At 44.7% G+C, this 21,739-nt stretch overlaps 1 protein-coding gene across 4 annotated transcripts in view; it reads left to right on the forward strand.

The window, feature by feature from the left end:
- The first annotated feature begins 330 nt into the window (after positions 1 to 330).
- TLE1 (TLE family member 1, transcriptional corepressor) overlaps positions 331 to 21,739 on the forward strand; it is a 100,373-nt gene continuing 78,964 nt past the window's right edge. For all 4 annotated transcript variants that reach the window (XM_038769397.1, XM_038769400.1, XM_038769398.1 and 1 more), the window contains exons 1-4: positions 331 to 1,997; positions 2,916 to 3,016; positions 4,593 to 4,656; positions 4,773 to 4,817. In XM_038769397.1, coding sequence (XP_038625325.1) covers positions 1,974 to 1,997; positions 2,916 to 3,016; positions 4,593 to 4,656; positions 4,773 to 4,817 — 234 coding nt within the window. In that variant the 5' untranslated portion in view covers positions 331 to 1,973. The remainder of the gene's footprint in view (positions 1,998 to 2,915; positions 3,017 to 4,592; positions 4,657 to 4,772; positions 4,818 to 21,739) is intronic.

Below are 21,739 nucleotides of genomic sequence, written 5' to 3' on the forward strand. Positions count from 1 at the left end.
GAAGAGGAGGAGGAGGGGGGGAGGATGGGGGAAAGGTGGAGCGAGGCCGAGGCTAGAAGAGAAACTGCGTCTTCATAGGCCAGCAGGAGGCTGACGACACGAGCCCACGTTGGGCCGCCGAGCCGGCTATTGGCCGGACCCCCTCCCCGTCCTTTTCCTCTTTCTTGTCCCCTGCCTTCGTTCCCGGCCAACCCCCTTCCTCCTGGTCGCCTCTCCCTCCCCGTCCCGCGCCGGGGTAGGCGGGGCCGGCCGCCGGTTAGCTCGAGGAGTGTGAAACCGCGTGTTAATGTAACCAGCGCGAGAGAGGAGAGCGCGGGCGGCGGCAACAGCAGCCCTGGGTTCCGCGTCTCCGAGAGTTGGGTTGACTGCAGACCGTACTGCTGCTGCTCCATTAGGAGCAGGAGCTAGGATCCCGCCGGCTGACCTCACCGATTACTCCCTTCTCCCTCCCCCTCCCTCCTCTCCGCGGCATTCTTCCTTGTCCAGATACCCCCCGCGGAGTGCTGTCTGCTCGCCAGGAGCGGCGAAGAGGCGGGGAGCGCGCAGGTTCGTGGATTCCTTCCCCCGCCATCCTTCTGCTCTGTGGATGTTGCACTCGGGGTCTCCGGAGAACTTTACTTCGGGCTGGAGCAGCGATTGCTAGAAGGCAGAGAAAAGAGGGGAGGAGTAGGACCGATCTCGGCGGCAGGAGGAGAAGGAGAGGCACGGGCTAGTGTGAGTGTGATTGTGGGAGAGAGATGCGGTTATTGCATGGGCGTGTGTGAGGCTTACTCCCCGATGTGCTTCGGGCCGGAGGCGGCGGCGGCGGCGGGGCTGCTGCGCTCAGGCGGACTGCTTCCCTTCGAGTAACACCCCGGGAATTGCTCGGGTCGGGTTGCCGCTGCTACTACTACTGCGGATTTTGTGCAACTGCACAGAAGATTTTTCTCTCCTCCCCTCCTGCTCTTTTCCCCCACCTCCCTCCTCCCCCTCCAAACCCGAGACTGCTTAGTGCATGTCCTTGCTTGGACCACTCCTCCCTGCGCGCGCTCTCTCCCTGCTCCCTCTGCACTTTTTCCTGCCTCAGTATTCCTCTCCCCCGGCTCCGGTCGTTGGCGATAATTGGGCTCTGAGCCTTCGCCCCCAGTTCCGTATCTCTTTTCCCTCGAGCCGGCCCGTGTGAGTGTGAGACAAGAGGGGAGGGCAGTTCCCTCCCCCTCTGCGCCCCCCCCCCATCCTCGCCCGGCGGTATTGGTTGACATTTCTTTCTACTACTCTTCCTGGATTTTGCCTCCGCCGGGAGAAGCCGTCGTCTCTTTTCCTGGGGTTATTTTTGCTTTATTTTTCTTGGTTGGTTCGCTTTGGCTGGGGGTGTTCCTTGCCACCTGCAAGTTTCAAGCCGCCGGGATAGGAGGAAAGCAAAAGCAAGACAGTCCGAAGGACAGCCCGCCGAAGGATTAATTTTCTTGGGACCCAAGCGGCGCGCAGATCTGGGTGGGAGGGGAGAAAGGAGGAGGGGGAGTGAGTAACCTTCCTTCCTTTGCATCACTCGCTGCATCGGGGGCTCGGAGCCTCCGTGTGTGAGTGTGTGCGAGAGCGCGCGCGGGAGCGCCTGTGTGTGCCTGTGTGCGAGTGAGCCCGTGCACACACCTACATCAGCTCCCGGACTGAGTGACTCCTCTTGTGCACTTTGGGTGTTGTGTGCCCCCTGGAAACTCCCCAGCGCCCAGAGGGAGGGCGGGCGGACAGGCGGCGGCCCCGGCGCGCGAGGACCGGGGAAGCGATGTGGCAGTGAGTCTGGAGGCGAAGCAGCAACAGCCGCCGTCGCAGGGAGAGGGCCAGGGGCCAGATCCTTGTCCGGTCTGGGAGTGAGTGTGTGAGTGTGTGTCCCGGCGGGATCTCCCAGCCTCCACGCCTTGCTCGAATCGTCCCCACCGGGATTAAAGTTGGAGATTGAGCTGTCCAGGAGCAAAGCCGCGGCGGCCGTCCGAACGATGTTCCCGCAAAGCCGGCACCCGGTAAGGGCCCGAGGGGCTGGGATGGCGGAGGTGGGGGGCGGTGGCGGGGGCAGTGCACTCTTTCGGGGCTGGGAGGCATACCTCCTCTTCGCCCCGTGACCTCAGTTTCCCCCTCCGGAGGTGAAGGGGGTGCGTTGGTGTAAGGGTAGGTTTCTGCAACTGGGAATCCGGCTTGCAGGGAAGACCTCTCTGCCTCCCTACATTGGGGTTTTTTTAAAACATTTTTTGTTCTCCAAGGCGTGTGGCGGAAGGGAGAAGCCGGGAAAAACCTCGTCTCCTTAGCCTTTTTTTCTTCTTCAGTCCCTGGCTGCCCCCCCTTCCCCCGTCAGAGATATGCCGGGGGGGGGGGGATACGGGGCAACTTCTTGGGTTTCTTCCCCCCCCCCCCCCATACACACACATCCTCTTCCATCTCCTCCTCTTCTCTGGAAGGGAGAGGAATGGGTTGAGTTTCCCCCGCCCTCAGGACTGGGCGAGCCGCCCCCTCCTCGTTCCCCCTTTGTTCAGTGGATCACTGATTTACATGTCAATCGCGGCCCCCGGATTCTGTAGGGAGGGGGTGGCGGCGCCGTCTCTGGGAACGGGAGTGGGGGCGGGGGGGGGAGGGTGTGTGCTGTTCCGCCTCCCCAGGGCTATCACCCTCCCCCCGATCTACCCCTTCCCCTCTCTCTCCTCCACCCCGATGCCGAGCTGGGCCTTGTCCCCGCCTCATGTCACGGGCTTGCTGGGGGGGGGGGGGGGAAGAAACGTTTTCCAGAAGAGCTTTCTTTTCCTCCTGAATAAAGTGTGCAAAAGTAGTTTGTTCTTATCGCCGCGACGGTTTTTTTTTTCTAATGCTGAGTAACTTTATCCTTGTTTATCTTTTTGTTTCCCCCTTTTCTTTGCCCTTGCTCGTTCCCTGGGCCCCATCACCTTCAGACCCCGCATCAGGCTGCGGGGCAGCCCTTTAAATTCACCATCCCGGAGTCCCTGGACCGGATCAAGGAGGAGTTTCAGTTCCTGCAGGCTCAGTATCACAGGTGGGTGCAAGCCGCCCCCAGCAACCCAAATTGCGGCCGGGAGCGCCGGAGTGGAGATTTGCCCCGAGCGAACGATCCCCGGCGCCGGGAGCGGCTTTCTCCCTCCCACCCCTTCCCCGTCCATTGGCGGGAGGTTCGCGGTGGCAGCTGCATTTCGCCCTCGCGTCCAGACGGTGGCGTGCGGAGTCCCAGTAAAGACCTGTCATTCACCCTCCCCTGCCCTCCCCCACTCCCCCACCCCACTTTCTCCGCCCTTCCTTCGGTCTCCCTCCTCCTCCTCTTCCTCCTCCTATTGTTTCCTTTGCTTGTTTGCTGCTTTACAGATGAACTCTTCCCCATGTGTTTGGGAGTTGCATGAGAAATGTCAATATTTGCTCTTCATTTATTTATTTTGCAAGAGGCCGAGCAGAAAACACCGGCTCAAATCAATGCCTTAGTCGTGGAATGTAGGGACACGGGGGCAAGAGCCGTGTTGAAATAATGTATTTGCCTAGCTGGGGAATACAGTCGGTCTCCAAAGCAAAGTCCGAGATGGAAAGTTCGCCGCTCTTAAGCAGCTGAATTCAATGGGGGTGAAGAGCGTAGTACCAAGTGTCGTGAACAAGAGGCCTTGAGATTAAGGGGGAAAAGAAAAATCAATCAGAATATCAAGTTGAGATTGCCCTTCTGGTGCTAAGACCTCTCCGTTGCCTAGTTGGGAGGGCTCTGCACAGAGGGGATATCAAAGGGATAGTGTGTCATGCCACCTGATTGCAAGGATAGCAGTTCCGTTGGCCAGGCTGGGAGTTGTTGGCACTCTGAGGAAGAATCATTTCCTGATCTCATGGTTCTGCTGGTTGACCTAAATTGGAGGGATAATATCCACTCTGTTTTTGTGTGGAACCTTTTTTGGAAGGTCGTGTGTCTATCGCTATCTAGATTTGTAACCTTCCAGAGCTTTTTGAATTTTAACCCGATGCCTTGTCTCTCATTATGGATTCATCTACTGTAAACTGTGGTGCAATCCATTTTAGAGGTATTGCTAATGTGTGCTGTTGAAGACACCGTATGTGGAATGCATACTGTGGAGGAGAAATGGGTGTCCACGCCATCCCAGCATAAAGCCCAAAGCAGTCAGCAGTTCTCAACCTTTCCGGTTCAGTTTTTAGAAACCAATGGGAATATTTGAGTTGCAAAGCTAAAGTACACAATTGTATCTGATGAAGTACTGACATCAGAGAAATTTGAAGTCTCCATTTTCAGCCCAGATTGAAAGTAACCCATCTAGTGAAGTGGTGGTTAAAATTTCTGATTAATCCACAAAACAGATCAGAGGTTTTGACAGTGTTTTTAGTCTTAAGCATCAATGATTGTGATATACTAAGAATGAAAGGAAGCTAAGTGTATATTAAGCACTATTCATCTTGACTCATTTTTTTTGTAGTAAATGCTGGAACAAAGCTTTTGGGTATTTACTTTGATAGTTTATAGTTTTTCCAAATTGGTCTGTGTTTTTACTTGAAGTGCAAATATGTGAGACAGATGTTAAAACAAGTGACATAATGTTTACATTAAGTTGCCTGTTTTGTTTTTGTAGCCTTAAATTGGAATGTGAGAAACTGGCAAGTGAAAAGACAGAAATGCAGAGGCACTATGTGATGGTAGGTACCGAAGATTTGACTTGTTCTATTAAAAAAACACAACACACTAATGTATTTTCTTGGAATTATTATACATAGATACACAAAGCATCTTAATGCTTTTTTTCTCTTTGCAGTATTATGAAATGTCATATGGATTAAACATTGAAATGCATAAACAGGTAAGATTAGCAATCCAAATTGAGTTAATCATGGTTGTAATCCTAGTTTTGCCACTGGCTGTGGTTGACCTTGCAAGCCACTTAACCCTCCTAGGCCTCAGTATCCCCACCCTTAAAATAGAGCTACTAACTGTTGCGAAAGGGTTGCTATTCAGTATTTGTGGTGTCATTTGCGATCACCAGATGAGAGGAGCTGGGGAAGTGCAAACTATTCTAATTATAGGTGAACCAGAGGTTAGATTTTTACCATGTAGAAAGTCTTAGATTCCTAATTTGAGTCATCTGTGCACTCATGCAGTAGAAAATGGGAATCTGTGTTTGTGTTTCTGAGTGCTTTTGTCCTGTGGTAGCAAGAAACTATGTTCAGAAAGGATCTTTCCAATCAGTGTGAAACAAGGTCTATGATCACTGTCCTCTGGTCTCTTTTTGTTGTTGTTTTTCATATTTTTCTCTATGCCGAATATGTTTTTGAAGTTGCATTAAGGACACTTAAGTTCAGTGGCTTATAGGAAAACTGATCTTTGAGAAAATTTCTAGTTGATGCAGCCTCAGAGCTGCATCCCCCTTCTCTTCCGCGCCCCCCTTCCCCCACCCCCAACCTTTTATGTGCACAGCATATGTTGATAGTAGCTCAGATCCTAGCGGTTTTAAAAGCATGAAAAGATTAGTGACTGGGAAACTCTAGTTATGACTATGAGTTTGCAAGTTCCCATAAAATTCACACTTATGGCTACTATAATGGCGAATAAAAAGAGTATTGAACTGGAACAAGGCACTAAGGACCTCATAAGAGAAGAAAAGCTAAATGATTGCTCAGCCCAAAGGACCCTCGATTGACTAGTCATTGTCTGCCAAAGAAAGCATTAATGGAAGGGTGTAAGTATTCTGTAGATATGCTGACGTTCACTTTTTCATCAAGACACTGGTACAATAAGTCTTTCAGAAATCGATTGCCTCTTAAAAAAATTATCATTAGATGAAGTTGCACAGTTGGACACATTTCAAAGTGCAACAATACAATTCTTACTTGATGTATATGTGCTATTTCATCTAAAACTCTTGTTTCATTAAATTAAAGAGCATGGCTGACTGGCTAGGCCATAGTGGAGAAATTGATTAGTTCAGGCTTCAGATCTTCAGTATATTCAAAGACTTTCATTAAGCAAGAGTGTTTCAGAGTGGAATTCTGCTTTTGTAACTCTTGAACTCTTTGATTTTTAAATTCCTTATAGATTTTATAATGGTAAGGTAACATTGCTGTGGAAAGTTAGGCTTTCTTTTTTTTCTCTTTCAGTAAATTTAGAAGGAGAGGTTTTGAATGCTGGTTCCATTTAGTTATGATTGACATCTTTTTTAATTTTCTTTTTCAAGTCAGAGATGATTATGTTCTGTTGTTTGAAAGTTGGACAATTGTAGGTTGGTATTTTGTTTCTGATGGCCAGTGCTTTTTTTGAGGGGATTGTAACGTGTTGACAGTTCTGGGCAAGAGGACCGATAGCTAAACTTTTGTCATTTTTAGCGATTATGTAAATCTATAAGTTCGGGCAAAGACCATTCCAAGCAACTGCCAGTTCTTAAAAAAATCCTGGTACTATGTATGACAAAATTGGGAACAAGAGGGTGAGTTTTTTCTTATACTAAATAATGTTAATAAAAGAAAAACCCAACAAAAAACAAAAAGAAGGGAGTTAAGTTAACCGGCGTCTATGGGTCCTCTTGCTGAGTTTTACAAGATCACTCTAATTCTGGGAGTTTATGTTGGATTTACTGGGGGAATTTAAAGGATGTGTATCAATTGTCTTTTTCCATCCGTTCAGTTGTATGGCACTGCATCAGTTGGGTGCTTCTGTGTGGGGAAATTAGAAAAGAGAGAGGAGGGGGGGTGTTTTGTGAAAATGTGTTGGTAAGAGGAACAGTAGGGGTTGGCATATTTCTTATATACATTGTGTATGTATCTGTGCATACATATATCCACACATATAATATCATTACACTATATGTTGTGTGTGGAGCTCAGTGAAATGTAATTTAAAAATATGAAAAGCTGATAAAACAGTGTTTTTATAGCAGGGTATTACACTCCCTGAAATTCCAGCTTGTATTGTAAATGCTGACAGACTCTTAACCATAGTGGTGTGAATGGCTCTGCTATAATTCAGTGTAAAGTGGCCTTACATTTTAAAAACATCCTTCTGAATGTCAAACATTAATAATAAGTTCTGAGGAGGCATTTGGTAGCTAGTAATCATAATTCTTATTAAAAACTGGTGACGTCTGGCCCCTAGGGTGTAGCCAGGCTCAATTTGATGCTTTTTGCTGGCTGCTCACCAGCATGGCCTAAGTGCTCATTATATTGTAGAGGGCCTTTGGAGCGCTCATTACATTTGACAGGATTCTCTCTAGGGGGAAACTGGGCATTAGCTAGACTCCTGACAGGCTGAAATTATTCCTGCTTTATGGCTTATAACCTAATGCTAGCAAGGCATCATCAGGGGACACAAAAAATTGTCATTTCTGACAACATCTTTGTTACTGAAAAATGCAGTGATGGGGAAACTTTCCACTGAGTGAGCTTTTATGTTCTTAAGGCTTGCCTCCTGTGTGGCTGCTGCCTCTCTGCTTCTCCCTGGTCTTCCTCCCTCCCTCTCCCTCCCCCTCCATCTTTAGTGGTTCTTTTTTTCAGAGGGGGGGTTGGGGAGGAAGGGCCCTGGTGATTTTAACACTTTTGTTTCAAGTCTCAAAGGGAAAAGTCTTTATGGCAGTGTTGAGATGGAAGTGTTGTCTGACTCTAGCGATTTAATTGTGCTTTGCCTGCTTGGTGAAAGTGAGGGTTTGTTGCATGTAAAACATGCTGATGTCGTGTCAGTGTTTTCTTGGAGAACATTCCTCCCTCACCTTGCTCTTTGAAAGTTTTTAATTGGCTGAAATGAATTTACAGACTCAAGCACAGCCTAACTTTACTATTTTATTTTGCCATCGGACAAAACACCAAGCATGGTGACCGTCTTAAAATGGGAGCAGAATGGTCGCAGGGGTGGTCTCACGAGATATGTACGGCATATGTGGCAAACTGGAATTTTCTTACAGTTGTTGTTGACAGTGGATTATGGATACTGTACCTCTGTTTTGGGGATTCTTGCATCTATTTCCAAAAGGGTAGGGCTCCTGGGGAATGACCTGGTAGACCCCCAGAGAGGTGAAAATTAGACTAGGTATGTAGTAGACCTTGCTTAAGCACACACCTAAATATCCACTCTCCTCCATCCTATCTGTGAATTATTTTAGAGTCTATCGCTCCTGTTGGATTTGGAAGCTCCTTGAGGGCAGGGATTGTGTCCACTAATGCTATTTACTCTACTAAGTGCTTAGTACAACGCTCTGCACACAGTAGACTGTGTCCATCAATCAGTCTCATTTATTGAGCACTTACTGTGTGCAGAGCCCTGGACTAAGCACTTGGAAGAGTACAACATATTATAACAGACATGTTCCCTGCCCACATCGAGCTTACACTCTGGAGGGGGAGACAGGCATTAATATAAAATAAACTACGGATCTGTACATAAACGCTGGGGGGATGTGGTGAATAAAGGGAGCAAGTCAGGGCGATCCAGAAGGGAGTGGGGAAAAAGGGAAATGAGAGCTTAGTCAGGGAAGGCCTCTTGGAGATGTGTCTTCAATAAGGCTTTGAAGGTGGGGAGAGTAATTGCCTGTCAGATATGAAAAGGGAGGGTGTTCCAGGCCAGAGGTAAGGACGTGGGTGAGAGGTCAGCTGCGTGTGCTCCTTGAGGACGGGGATCCTGTCCTTCAACTCCGTTAGACTCTCCCAAGTGATCAGAACAGTGTTCTGTGCACATTAGGTGCTCAGTAAATACGGTTGATTGAGGAAAGTAAGTTCCTGACAATGTTTAGTGGATGGGAGTCCAAGCGTTTCTGGCACTGACCTTGAATGAAGTTAGTGGAGGTAGAGATTTATGGGTATAAAACGACGATGACCACAGTTGTAAGTTGTCTCTCCAGATGAGAATGTATTAAGGCCCAAAGTGGATCCATTTCAAATCAGTAGACTAGGTGAGGCACGAGACAAACGCCACTGATCTTTGTCTGTGAGGTAAAACGGTGGACTGTAAGTCTGTACCAGTTTCAGCTCTGTGATCGTGAGTGATTTGCTTAACCTCTCTGGCCTTCAGGGTTTTTTCCATCTGTAAAATGGGGCTAATAGTTCCTGCCCCTAAATCGTCTCACAGGAATGTTGTGAAGATAAATAGAAGTGTTTGGAACCCTTTAGTAGGAAGATACTTGAAAGTCTCAGTCCCATATATTACATTTGATGATTTAACATCTTCAGCAATTTTTTAAGTATTTCAGTTCCATTACTGGAGTATAATGAAACAGGTTAAGTCTAAGAGCATGAATGTGCAAATACGACTCTTGGTTTAATCACGATTCTTGGCAAAAAATTGACTTGCAGTTAAAAAGCAAAAATACTCTTTTTTTGTTTTACTCTGAATTTCCCAACTATGAATATATGAGTTGTCTGAGTCCTTTATTGTTTATACCTGTCTTTACGTAGCTCAAGTTTCACACGTAAGTGAGATTCTCTTCCAGGGCCATAGCCATCCTTATTAAATGGATGGACACCAGGTATTGGCCCTTTTGGTCCACTCCTCAGGTGTTAATAGCCATAGGTTGCTGTCACCAAGTGTTAGAAAGCAGACTCTTCTTATTTTCACCAGCGAGGTCGTTTTCTAGAATAAATGGAAGGAGATAAAGCTTCCTGTGTGTATTTTAAAGCCCAGATTGTTGAGGTGTAAGATTAGCCTTTGTTCAGTGGCAAGCTGCCAGAGAAAGATTCATCACTCTTGAGCCCCTGACAGGCAGTACAAATGACCACTGTTTAGTTTCTGCCATGCCAAAAGGGAGTAGGTGGGGCCTGTCATCTCTCTGGATGGGTTCCTAGGATCTGTGTGACCAGTTTTGTGGGGCAGAATGGCCTTCTGGTGTCCTACATGGCTTCACCAGGGGGCATCTCTCCACTGAGATGGCAGAGAAAAGCAAAGAGAAATTGTGACCATTGTAACATTCTAAAGTGGACATTACAGGTGGGTGTTGTTGGACTCACCCAGAAGCCTGGGAAGCAGTGCTTTTCATGAGATAATTGCTTTCCCAGTTAAATGGAAGCTTAAAAAATACTGCAAAAGAGCAAAAAAATCACCTCTTCTTTGGTAAATGTGTGTGTGAAGAACCAGTGCACTTAGTTCCGTCTGTCTTGTGGAATCGCTTTAAGTAGTCCTTATTCAAAGACCCAAACCTTTGCTGATCTTTCATTAAAGCAGCATGGTCCCTTGCAGTAGGTTAAATAGAGATGGATTAAGGAGTTTGCTTGACTCTTAGCTGTAATAAGATGGCACTACTATTGAAGGGGAGTTAAAGATAAATTTAATTTGAGCCGGGTGTGTGTGTGGGGGGGTTCTTTCCATACTTATGTTTCACAGGTGAGTAATTTTGAGTTTCTACCCTACCATTTTGAATTGAAGGATTTGTCGTAATGGTTTTTAAGTTAACACATGGGCATTTGAGGAAGGAGTGCTGACTTGTTGCCAGAGGATACATATACATGGATGTACACCACCTAGATACATAGATCCAGATTGGGCCATTTTGATATGTCTGCAGGATTGTCCTTCCAAATAATATGAGATGATTTTTCTACTGCTATCAAGGAGGATTCAAAAGTTTGACTCTTGAGTTTGCTAAGGAGACTGGGCATCTTGGAAAACTGGTAATCAAATAGGTTGCTTTTCATTGTTTGGGCGTTTTTAACTTGAGCAGAACTCAGTTATGATGGGTCAGCTTCTTGGAGCCATTTATTGGCTTATGGAGTATGGGTTGAGTGTTTATGTCCTGATCCTAGTGGAATAGACACCCACATTAACTGAATTGATCCCAGGCTGGTGCCTTCACTGGCACTTTGATCAGGAGCTTCATGAAGGTGGTCTTGAAGTTGGTCTTTCTAGGTTAGAATTGAGCCTCATGTCTAGCAAAGCTTACGCTCATGCCTGGGTTTTTTTCTGTGTTTGTAGGCTTAAGTTGCAAAGGACCTTTGAAACAGTATTTCTACTTAGGCACACTCTCCCTCAGTCGACTGGACCTGCGCTATTCTTGTATTACTTTGTATTTTTGTAATTTTACAATGCTGCATTTAAATTGGTAAAATAGTACTTAATGAATGTTGTTATGAAAGGACACCTACATAAAAACGATAAAGGTATTTATCAAACAATGTCTGTCCTGGTAGGATCTTGGGACCCTCTAGACCTGATTATTTCATATCTATCCCATTGCTTAGAATAGGGACCAAGTACGATAAAAGCAAAAAAAAAAAGAAGAAAAAACCCACAACCTATGGTGTTTAAGGAGATCAGGATGTGTCTTTTAGTTATTTAGTTAAAGTAGAGGCAAAGGTGAAAACAGTGCCAGACCCTGCAGACAACAAACAGGACAACATAGCAAGGCTGTGTGTTGTACACTGGTCTTTTAAGCGATCCCCCCCCCCCCCCCATACAAACACGTAAATTTCAGAAAGTGCTGGGTGTCAAGCATGAATGACACATGCATGTGTGTACATGTAATGCACACAAAGTCTCATTTTACATGCTGACCTTCAGTTTATAAGTATTGCTTTGGTACCGAGATGACCCTCAGGTCTTTTAGTGGAATGTATCAGACCTGAGTTTATGACTTTAATTACCTTCTGTGATTTTATAAAACTGGAGCCCAGTTTTATAATCTTGCCATCTCTTCACTAACCCCCACTATCTGTACTTGGAATCTCACCATTGCACTGAGACCAGAGCAGTTGTTTAAACAATTATAAAAAGTCAAAGGTATAGTGTATCCGTCAAGATTCTTGACATTCCATGAAAAAGCAAGACTTGCAGTGTTACTTGAATTGCAACCTAATTTTGATACATACTTCATTTGTAACCAACTCTGAAAACTTCCATCCAAATTATCTTCATGATGAAAGTTATTCAAAGAAGTATAGTACAATCTTAGATAGCTTGATCAAACTAGGACTGTCATCAGCAGTATTTATTGGGTTAGGCATGGTGGAGAGATATATACCTGACTCAGCACCGCTAGCCCTCTTACCCCCTCGCCTCCTCAGGCCCTGGTTTCTCAGCTTGCCCTCTGCCTTTCTGTCTTCCTCTGTCTCTGACTCACTCTCTCTCTCTCTCTCTCTCTCTCTCTCTCTCTCTCTCGGTAAGTTGAATGGGCCTGGATAAACAAGATCATGTTTAATCTCAAAATTCTAGTCTGAATGTCTATAAAGTGATCGATCCTCTGCATGGAATATTACTCCTGGAGGGAGAAGAGAAAAGCCACAGCCACCCAACTCACTTTCAGTGCCATGAGAGTTGAGCTTCCCTAACTAGCATAGTTGCTGGTTTGATTCAGATTGTAAAAAACAAACAGTAAAACCATACGTTCTTCTGAAGTATTTCAGAGAGTAATTGGGGCCTGAAGTGTTGGCTCAGTTTTAGTAAGTGTTTATAATAAAGCATCGTGGGCTCCAGAGTGGCTTTATATAACATGATTAGTCTACAGGCATTGGTCAGGAAGCCCAGGCTCTTCATAAGCAATGCTTTTGTTCCTCTTCCAGCCTCTTGATGCCTTGGGTAAACAGTCGGTCAAAGCAGCTTACAAGTAAGGTGACCAGTCAGTGTATTGACAAGAACAGACACAATAGAAAACTGCATTAGGAGGCAAAGCCATTGGGATTTGCAGTAAATATATTACAGAACACAAGTGAATTGCCGATACTGCTTGTTTAGCAGTTTGCAAGGGCAATGGCAGTATGGATTTTTGAATTAGAAGGGAAGAACTGTTCTTTCTCTGTGCTGGAACATCTAGTTGATGGCTGAGGAGAAAATTGATTTAGAGAACAAAATGCTGCCGTCTTTATTTGTGCCATTTGAAAGGCTTCTATGGATTAGTGAGTGAAAATAAAAAGGTAGCTTTCCATTTACGAGTTTTGAAGGGGAGGGGCATTTATCTGCATCTGCATCAGGGATTAAGAATATGAAGACTGAAAAACCAGCTATGGGTGGTACAAATCAGAGGAAGGGTATATACATTTAAGGTGATCTGTTTTAAATTAACCATTTCCACTTTTAAGATTGCTTCAGAAAAATTTGCCCTTTGGCCATATTCTGTTCTCATGCTTTTAAAATGTTTTTCATTAGGAACTGGGAAAAGAGTTTTAGTAGCAGGCAGTGGGTTTAATCAGCAAACTCACTTTGAAATTATAAGGCCAAAGCTGCAGCACTCATCATGTTTTAGTATTTCTGAAGTCCTGAAACCCGAAAATGAAATCTCTTTTAAAAGAAAAAAAATGCTAAGTTTGCAGTCAGACCTTCGTTTGCTTTGTTCACAGTGAAAGTAACGTTATGATTTCCGGGCATTTTGGGGCTCTAGATCTTTGTACCATCAGCCCTGGTCTGGGAAGTTGTGAAATATTGAGCTTTTTCAAAAGCTTTCTCTCCTTCACGTTTTGCTTTCTACTTTAAAGCATTTGGAATAGTTGTGCGATTTTTAGTGTCATGAACATTTCAAGTGCTGTGGGTGGTGTACTTATATGTACGAGTATATACCTGCATATGGAGAGAGAGAGAGAGAGTGAGTGAGCGGCTGTGACTGTTTGCAGTCGTGGCATGAAAGGCGTGTGTGTGTGTGTGTGCGCGCGCACGCTTGCCTTTTGTCACACTAGTGCAAATCCCTCTTGCAATGCTATTGCTGCTTTTGAATCTGCCCCTTGGTACCCTGATCATGGTCAAGGTGAGTAACCCCACTCCTGATTTTCACGTGTCATGCTGTTCAGTCTGCTGTTGCTGCTGTCTTCTGACTGCCGTCTGCTAGCTCCTGTTGTTGGAAACTGTTTGGACATGTCTAAAATATCAAAGTATTCTGCCCCACTCCTTGCAAACACCCTCTGTCTGCTCAGCATACAGCAGCTGTTTAGATATCTGTCTGTCATTCGGTCTCTTCACATGTCCCGCCCAGTGTAGCTGTGTCGGAATTAGCCTCACCTCAGTGCTGGTCAAACTTGATTTTGGTGGCCTTGCCCTTACCATTTGAAGTTGTGTGGCCTTTGGATGACGCTGATGAAATTGCATGAGAAGTCAGATCAATCAATCAGTGGTATTTTTTGAGCTCTTCCTGAGTTCAGAGCACTGTACTAAGCCCCTGGGAAAGTACAATAGAGTAGGTAGGTGCAATCAATTGTATTTTTTGAGAGCTTATCCTGTGCAGAGCACTTTACTAAGCACTTGGGAGAGTGCACCATTGTAACAATGTAACAGACACATTCCCTGCCCACAAGGAGTTTACAGTCTACAGGAGGAGACAGGCATTAAATTACAATTAGGGGAAATAGTAGAGTATTGGGTATTTACATAAGAATTGTGAGGCTGGTGTGAATATCAAAGTACTTAAGGGGTACAAAACCAAGTGCATAGTCACAGACCCAGAGCAGAGGGCAGATGTGGGGGGGTGTTATATGTATGCTTCGTTTGGGAAGCAGCAGAGTCCATGTGTTGGGGCTCTGGAGAAGGTGGGATGTGTTCTCCCTGGTGATGTGAGAAGCAGTGTGGTTCAGTGGAAAGAGCACAGGCTTGGGAGTCAAAGGTCATGGGTTCAAATCCTGGCTCTGCCAACTGTCAGCTGTGTGACTTTGGGCAAGTCACTTAACTTCTCTGTGCCTCAGCTACCTCATCTGTAAAATGGGGATTAAAACTGTGAGCCCCCGTGGGATAACCTGGTCACCTTGTAACCTTCCCAGTGCTTAGAACAGTGCTTTGCACATAGTAAGTGCTTAACAAATACCATTATTATTATTATTATTATTATTGTTATTATTATGTGCATTATCTCCCATGATTCCCTGCAGCCATGTCCTCTCTTACTCCAGTTCCCACACCTGCAGTTTTGGGGTGAGAGAGAGGACCCCAAAACTGCTGGGACATGGAGATGAGGAGGAGGTGGGAGCAAGTGATTAGCCACTGTAACACTTATTCTCCATTTTCGACTGAATTGGGTTAGAGGAAGAACTTTCCCAACCTTTCCAGAGGAATTTGAGATCTCCATTGGAGCTGGCTCCTGTTGCCTTCATGTCCAAGGCACTGCTCTCACTGCACCCACAAAACTCAACCCAGGAGACCTAGGTCCTCATTCTGGGTTTGCTTTTCGATTCACTCCAGACCAGACTCCATGGAGCTGTTTCCTCATTTGTACAGTGTACCTGTCCCTACACATGTCTCTCAGGGACATTGTGGAAATGAATGTAATGGGGTCTAAACCACAGGAGAGGAAACACTTCACACATGGTGGGTTGTAAGCATGGAATTTGTTATCACAAGAAATTGTACAGGCCACAGAGGGGAAGTGGAGGAGGGAGAAAATCTGAGAGCTTTAGCCTAGGGAAAAGATTCTCAATAGGGATAAAATGATATTGTTACAGAATTGTTACTTTAGTGTGAAGAAAGGATTGTGAGTTATATGTTGGATACCATGCAGCTACGTGTGATCACACACCCTGATAGTGACTTTTACCATTGGTGTTATTTATCAATATCTGAGATGGTAGGAGAAACATATGAGGTGGCCTAGTGGATAGAGGATGGGCCTGGGAGTCAGAAGGACCTGAGTTCTAATCCTGACTCTTGTCACTTGTCTGCTGTGTGAAGGCAAGGCACTTCACTTTTCTGTGCCTCAGTTACCTCATAGTAATAATAATAATAATAATAATGGTGTTAAGTGCGTACTATGTTACTATGTGCAAAGTACTGTTCTAAACGCTGGGGGAATACAACAATAATAATAATAATGATGGCATTTATTAAGCACTTATTATATGCAAAGCACTGTTCTAAGCGCTGCGGAGGTTACAAGGTGATCAGGTTGTCCCACGGGGGGCTCACAGTCTTAATCCCCATTTTACAGGTGAGGTAACTGAGGCACAGAGAAGTTAAGTGACTTGCCCAAAGTCACACTGCTGACAATTGGCGGAGCCGGGATTTGAACCCATGACCTCTGACTACAAAGCCCTTGCTCTTTCCACTGAGCCACGCTCCTTCCTCATCTGTAAAATGGGGATTGAGACTGTGAGCCCCATGTGGGACAGGGACTGTGTCCAACCCGATTTGCTTGTTTCCACCCAAGCACTTGACACATATCACAGTTTATTTTTATTATTATTATTATTCTTATTATTGTTCATTCATTCAGTCATATTTATTGAGTGCTTACTGTGTGCAGAGCACTGTACTAAGCACTTGGGAAGTACAAGCAGGGAAGCAGCATGGCTCAGTGGAAAGAGCATTGACTTTGGAGTCTGAGTTCATGGGTTCGAATCCCGGCTCTGCCAGTTGTCAGCTGTGTGACTTTGGGCAAGTCACTTAACTTCTCTGTGCCTGTTACCTCATCTGCAAAATGGGGATTAAGATTATGAGCCCCCCGTGGGACAGCCTGATCACCTTGTAACCTCTCCAGCACTTAGAACAGTGCTTTGCACATAGTAAGTGTTTAATAAATGCCATTATTATTATCATTACAAATCAGCAACAGATAGAGACGGTCCCTAACCAACAACGGGCTCACAGTCTAGAAGGGGGAGACAGACAATAAAACAAAACAAGTAGACAGGCATCAATACCATAAGAATAAATATAATTATAGCTATGTGCACATCATTAATAAAATAGAGTAATAAATATGTACAAATATATACAAGTGCTGTGGGGAAGGGGAAGGGGGTAGGGCAGAGGGAGGGAGGGGGGCGATGGGGAGGGGAGGAAGAGGAGAGGAAAAAGGGAGGGCTCAGTCTGGGAAGGCCTCCTGGAGGTGGTGAGCTCTCAGTAGGGCTTTGAAGGGAGGAAGAGCTAGTTTGGCGGATGTGTGAGGGAGGGCATTCCAGGCCAGAGGTAGGACGTGGGTCAGGGGTCGACGGCGAGAAAGGCGAGAATGAGGCCCAGTGAGGAGGTTAGCAGCAGAGGAGCGGAGTGTGTGGGCTGGGCTGTGTAGAAGGAGAGAAGGGAGGTGAGGTAGGAGGGGGCAAGGTGATGAAGAGCTTTGAAGCTGATAGTAGTTTTTGCTTCATGCGAAGGTTGAAAGGCAACCACTGGATATTTTTGAGGAGGGGAGAGACGTGCCCAGAGCGTTTCTGTAGACAGATAATCTGGGCAGCAGAGTGAAGTATAGACCGAAACGGGGAGAGACAGGAGGATGGGAGATCAGAGAGGAGGCTGATGCAGTAATTCACTCGGGATAGAGTGAATTTAGACTGTGAGCCCACTGTTGGGTAGGGACTGTCTCTATATGTTGCCAACTTGTACTTCCCAAGCGCTTAGTACAGTGCTCTGCACACAGTAAGCGCTCAATAAATACAATTGATGATGATGATGATAGGATGAGAGATTGAGCCAGCAAGGTAGCAGTTAAGATGGAGAGGAAAGGGCAGATCTTGGCAATGTTGTGAAGGTGAGAATGGCAGGTTTTGGTGATGAATTGGATGAGTGGGGTGAATGAGAGAGCGGAGTCAAGGATGACACCAAGGTTGCGGGCTTGTGAGATGGGAAGGATGGTATTGCCATCCACAGTGACGGGAAAGTCAGGGAGAGGACGGGGTTTGGGAGGGAAGATAAGGAGCTCAGTCTTGGACATGTTGAGTTTTAGATGGCGGGCAGACATCCGGATGGAGATGTCCTGAAGGCAGGAGTTCATACGAGCCTGGAAGGAGGGTGAGACAACAGGGGCAGAGATGTAGATTTGGGTGTCACCAGCGTAGAGATGATAGTTGAAGCTGTGGGAGCAAATGAGTTCACCAAGGGAGTGAGTATAGATGGGGAACAGAATTCTGTGAATGTCAAATGTATGTGTTCTGTCTGTAGGCTTTTTGAAACTCCATTTTTATATACCATGTAATGTCCTTTGCAGCCATCCCTCTTTTCCCCTGCCCTGAGCCCTTTACCCAATTTTCTTAAACGCCCCAAAACACCAAACGGGCACCCACTGAAGCTTGATGGTGGAAGGTTCAAAACAAGCAAGGAAAATTTTCTTTACTCAGTTGATAAGCATATGGAATTCATTACCCCAGTAAGCTGTGCAAGGCAAAAAATATCAACAGTTTCAAAGGGGTTCAGGACAAATTTGTAGGCCAGTGGTCCTTAATGGGCTATTAGAGGAAGAGTTATGGATGTAGGGGGGAAAAGTTTAGGGGCCTTAAGAAGGTACATTCTAAACATTCAGATGGACCAGACAATGAGGGAAACTATCACATGCTTTCTCTAAGCATCCTGTTGCCCCATTTAGAGACAAATACCAGGCTCTCCATTGGACCAGTGGTCTGATCTAGTTTTGTCATTTCCCATGTCCTTATGTTTTCATTCTTATTCCTTGAGCCCACCATGTTCCAACAACCTTTTCAGCCTACACATTAGCTTCTTTTTCTTTTACGTTTATCTCCTTGTCTAAAGAATAGTTATATAAAGGATCCACTGGACATCTGCTCAGGGGTCTAGTCTAGAAAAGAGTCTGCTAGAAAAGGGTCTAGCAGAAATCTTCAGGAAGAAGTGAAGTCCTCTTCTCTCTAAGCAGGAATGTGGTACTAGAATAATTCCCTTCTCTGAATAGGAACCTTCTTGGGAGTAAGCACATTCTGTTCCCTGGTAATAGAGCTAGAGCTAACTAGATGTAACCTGTTTCTTTACACATTGAGGAAGGAAGGGTGATAGATGATTGTTCTTGAGTAGCAGGTTTGACAAAGAGCAGGATGAGGAAACATTTGTGATTCTTGTATGTAATGTGGTTTTTGAAGAATTGTATTCTCCTCTGCTAAAGAGATGGGTGAAGGGCTAAAAAATGAGGAGAAGAAGGGCGTGAGGTATTTGGGGCTGGGATGTCTTTGAGAAATTTCCATTGAACTACCTTTTGGTTTTTCTCAGGTCTACCGGAAGGGGGTCCTGGAATAGAAACTTGGTACTTTCACATTCACAGGTGTTGTTTATGGTACTAATATTAGTGAGGGAATGTGAAAACCTTTTAAGGGAAGAGGTTTTGGGCATTTGGGATGGTAGGTGGGGGGCTCCAGTGGAAGTTGAGGGGGTTTACACTCCTTTAAAGTTGTGTGTGTGTGTGTGTGTGTGTGTGTGTGTTCGTACATGCATACACACATGAATATGTACTGGTGTAAGCACACACATAGACACGTAGTACTCTTTGGATTTAAAGGAGAGCAGAACTGGCCCTCCGTCTCTGAGTTTGCGTGTGTGTGTGTATGCTTGTTAGTGTTGAGCTTTATAGAGTGGCATTTCTGAAATAGGCCTTGCTGAAAGTGTGAGGGGATTTATATGATAACCGCCCTCTCTGCTTAGTTTAGCTTGAGATGAGCCTTGACATTCTAAAGATCTGTGGGGAAAATCATATTGTCCTGACAACTGCCTCCCTCCTGCCAATTGGCCTGGGTTCAGCAGCGTTTTATAATTGCAAGCGGGATTGGCTATTTTACAATGCATGGTCAATAGCTGAAGAGGAGCAAATCTTGTTGTGCTGCTACAGAGAAAATTGGAATTAGACAAGTGAAATGTATCCATAAACTGCACTTTATAGCTGACCCAAGTCCAGAACTATACTCCAGTTGGCCAATAAACTTAACCGTTGATTTTTGCATTTTATTAACTTATATCTCCCAGGATGGAGTAGGTTGGTCTTTATGTTGCTTGAAATTGCTGCGAGATTGAAGGAAAAATGTAGTGTGTTCACAAATTCTGATTAAAATTTGGGCAATAAATATGCCACATGTATAGACTTTGATTCAGATCCTGAATTTGTACTCTTTCCCCTTTCCTGACTAATTAATTTATAAGTGTGGTTTATCCACTGAAAATAAAGAGCTACAGACAAATCAATCTCTCTGTATTTAGTACCATAATCTTGTTCAGTCATCCGTATGCTCATTATTTTATCACAAGGCCAAATGCAAAAAGGCTGTGGTTTTCTGATTATCTTGTTATGTTAGTCTGTCAGTTTCCCCCCAAAGTGCTGAGATTGTTCAAAGTTTATTTGGAATGGGTACTAATTGCTACTTATCAGATTAAATCAAAACCTGTCTTCTGTGTATAAAAAAAAGGGAAATGGATCCTGAATAAAATTTGTACTGGTGAGGCTATTAGTATTGACAGTGTTTATAATTTAAAATACAGTTTGAAGGCCAAATTCTACTCTGTGTTGCCTACTGGTTAATATGGCTGTAAAGAGGAGATGAATGTGGCTACTTTTCTGAGTCTATTACTCAGGAGGACTGTAAATTTGATTGGCTGTTACAATTCTAGCAGAATCATTCGATTTGAGAGCAATAGAAAGATAAGATATCCAATTACCCAAATGATTTGCAGGGTTAGCCAACGTTGTCATGGAGACACGAGTTGGAACAAATTAAATTTTAAGCAATAAAATAATCTTAAAGCACGTCTGGGAACAAGAAAATTTGGCAGTGGCACTTACCTGAATTGAATCTTAGCTTGACACGATGTTGTTTGACATTGATTTACTGTGGGGGCCTAAACTTTTAAATGGCACAACATTGCTTATAAAAGAAAGAAAGAAAGAAAGAAAGAAAGAAAGAAAGAAAAAAAAACTTTACAGCCACTGCAAATCAGTAAGGTGGAGCATTAGTCTTAAGTAAAAGGGTGTTAAAATTGCGCCAAGGATTAGAGAATTCTTATATACCATTTCTAAGAAGAGTTTGCATTGAGGGATTGAAAACCCTTTATAAAAACTGAACTGCTTTAATTGGTTCATACAAAAATGGAGATCTATTTACCAATAACACCTACTTTTTAGAATTGCTGTTCCCCCTTGGATATGAGTGGATGTCAGCAGATGCAATGGAAATTGTGTGAATATCTTTCTGGGGTGGAGGAGGAGAAGAGGGGCGTAAACATGCATATATTTGCATGTACGAGTAGAATTTGGCATTCCCCGTGCATTACCAAAAGCCAGATTTCTCTGTGACACACAACTCTCCCTATTTGTTAAATTTGCTCCATAATTGTGCTCCTTGAAGATTAGTAAACCATATTCTAAACTTTAACTGTTGAGCCTACAATCTGATTCCGTAGCAGTCTGGAGTTTAAAAGGCTATTTTCCCTTATTAATGTATCATTTAACTGATTCCTGGCTTGTGACATGGATTTAAAAACAGTTGAGTGCCCCATAAGGAGAGCTTTTTATCCACATGTCTATTAGACAGATGGAGATGAAAATTGGTCTGAGGTCAAGCCATTTGCAGCGTTCTCACAGCCTTCGATTTTCCTCTCCTCTTCGCCACAGATCATCTCAAATGATTCAGTAATGACCAAAAGTGCAACATTGACCTTTATTCCCTGGTGGATTACTGTGTTACACAGGATAAATGGCAGGAAGTCCATTCTGTTCTTCCAGAAGGAATGCAGCATTATTGAGCTGGTCTCCCATGTGGGCAAGGTGCAGAGACAGACCAGAAAACACAATAAATACTTGGGTTAAAAATGGTCATTCATGCTCCAGTAGGCGTGAATTGACATGCCTCTAAATTTATGCACACTCTTTGTGTATGTGGGATAATTAATGTTAGACTAGCCGGGAGCCTTAAAGAAACACCCCCAAACCAACCACACCCACAAACAAATATAATTGGGCTACCACACTTTTTCAGGCCACTGCTGGTAGCAGCGGTTATTTTGGGCAGGGTCATTGGAAACGAGAAGTAAAATGACCCCTACTTTAACATATTATTCTTGGTTTTTCTTTTCCCAGAGGTGCCTAACCATACTTGTGTAATTTCTTTTGGTATATATCCATTTCGGATTGAGGGCTTCTTTGGC

Source organism: Tachyglossus aculeatus, chromosome X4, assembly GCF_015852505.1.
Source record: "Tachyglossus aculeatus isolate mTacAcu1 chromosome X4, mTacAcu1.pri, whole genome shotgun sequence".
In the NCBI taxonomy this organism is placed as follows: Eukaryota; Metazoa; Chordata; class Mammalia; order Monotremata; family Tachyglossidae; genus Tachyglossus; species Tachyglossus aculeatus.